The 1,858-nt window shown below is 42.8% G+C and overlaps 1 protein-coding gene across 1 annotated transcript; it reads right to left on the reverse strand.

The window, feature by feature from the left end:
* Positions 1–704: 704 nt before the first annotated feature.
* Positions 705–1,436, reverse strand: LOC308087952 (leukotriene B4 receptor 1-like; the record flags this gene model as incomplete). Its single annotated transcript, XM_080432215.1, has 1 exon — positions 705–1,436. The coding sequence occupies one exon, from the start codon at positions 1,434–1,436 to the stop codon at positions 705–707; it is 732 nt and encodes a 243-aa protein (XP_080288341.1).
* Positions 1,437–1,858: the final 422 nt, after the last annotated feature.

Consider the following 1,858-nt stretch of genomic DNA (forward strand, 5'->3'; position numbering starts at 1 on the left):
CCTTGCAATTGCATCACTTCCCAACTCTCACTGAGATAATCTTTTAGGATAAAAACATTCTATTATCATCTGGTAGAGGTACATCAGGTCCATTAAATCAATTTTTAAATGTTGCACATTAAATATTAAATGTTGTCAGTTAATGTACCTGCTTTTGGCAAACTGATTTGGAATGACCAGCCATTACTTTACATCTATTAAACCTTTAATGTCATTCCAGAACAAAAGATACTGAAAGTTATTGGACTTACACAGACATTTGTTTCTTTGTCAGATATGAAGGCATCAATTATGATAGTGGATTTATGTTTGAATCAACATGAAGCAGATGGCAAACAACACCAACTCCAGCGCAACTCCAGCGCAAATCAATCAATCAATCAATCAATCAATCAATCAATCAATCAATCAATCAATCAATCAATCAATCAATCAATCAATCAATCAATCAATCAATCAATCAATCAATCAATCAATCGATCGATCGATCGATCGATCAATCAATCAATCAATCAATCAATCAATCGATCGATCAATCAATCAATCAATCAATCAATCAATCAGTGACTCAGTCAGTCAGTCAGTCAGTCAGTCAGTCAGTCAGTCAGTCAGTCAGTCAGTCAGTCAGTCAGTCAATAAACCAAACAATCACTGGTGACAACTTAAAAGCAGTCACACTCACAGATTCACAGTGATATGGACCCTTAATTACTGTATGGGTGGCTACATTTGACTTTGAAGGCTACCACCACACTGCTGATGAGAATGATGGACTTCTGTTTGCTGTTCTGCATCCCCCGTATCTTGACTGCAACCATACAGTAACAGACAGCGAGGACGGTGAAAGGAGCTATGAAGCCAAACATGATCTCCAGACATAAGAAGGTGAGTTCTTGAGCCATGGAGCTGTACTCCTTGAAAAGACACTGTTCAGTCCCATCGATTTCATCCACGCCTTGGGTCATTATCACAGGAGTCCCCAAAAGGAACGAAAGGAGCCAGACTACTACCAGAGCTCTATCCATTATGGGTTTGGTCTTCCAGCGCAACATCACAAACGGGTAGAGGATGGCCACAAAACGTTCCACGCTCATGAGCGTGATGAGGAACACGCTGCTGTACATGCAGACATTGATGATGTACACCATGGCCTTGCAGGAGGCCTCCCCGAAGACCCAGGACCGGGCCAGAGAGTAGATCCACAGAGGCAGGGTGATGAGCACCAGCAGGTCAGCGGCAGCCAGATGCAGGATGAGCACCACGGTGTGGGAACGCTGCTTGACGTGCCTCAGGATGGTCCAGATCACCAGCAGGTTCCCCGGAGCCCCCACCAGGAAGGACAGTCCCAGGATCACACAGGTGACTGACCGACCAACCATAGACACATGATCCAACGATTCCTCTGTAACGTTCTCCGAAGCTGACGAGGTGTTCATTTTGCACAGGGAAGACAGACAGTGCTTGTCTATATCCAGACTATAAGGCAAGTATTGCTGGAGGGAGGGAACTTCTGTTTTATAGAGAGCAGTTGCAAGGAACGTTGTTACTCACTTCTCTATCATGGCCTGCAGGAATTAGGAGAAAGGCGGTTTGATGATTATGCATTGCTAAATAATGACATTGCATGATGTTTGAGTAAGCGAGAGGACCTGTCATAGGCTAATTTATTTATTTCAACCAGCACATTATGAGAAATAAGGGTAAGATTAAACCTATACCTTAAGCCCCATCAAATCACAACAAATTAGGTTGCATAATATCATAGCTGGAAATGGTGCAAGGTTCCCTTTGAATCTTCAATTCAACCAGTTGGGTTCAGATGTAATGATGTGAGAAATCTGATTATTTGTGACAGTAG

This window comes from Gymnoscopelus braueri, assembly GCF_963280865.1.
Source record: "Gymnoscopelus braueri genome assembly, chromosome: 1".
NCBI classification, from domain to species: Eukaryota; Metazoa; Chordata; class Actinopteri; order Myctophiformes; family Myctophidae; genus Gymnoscopelus; species Gymnoscopelus braueri.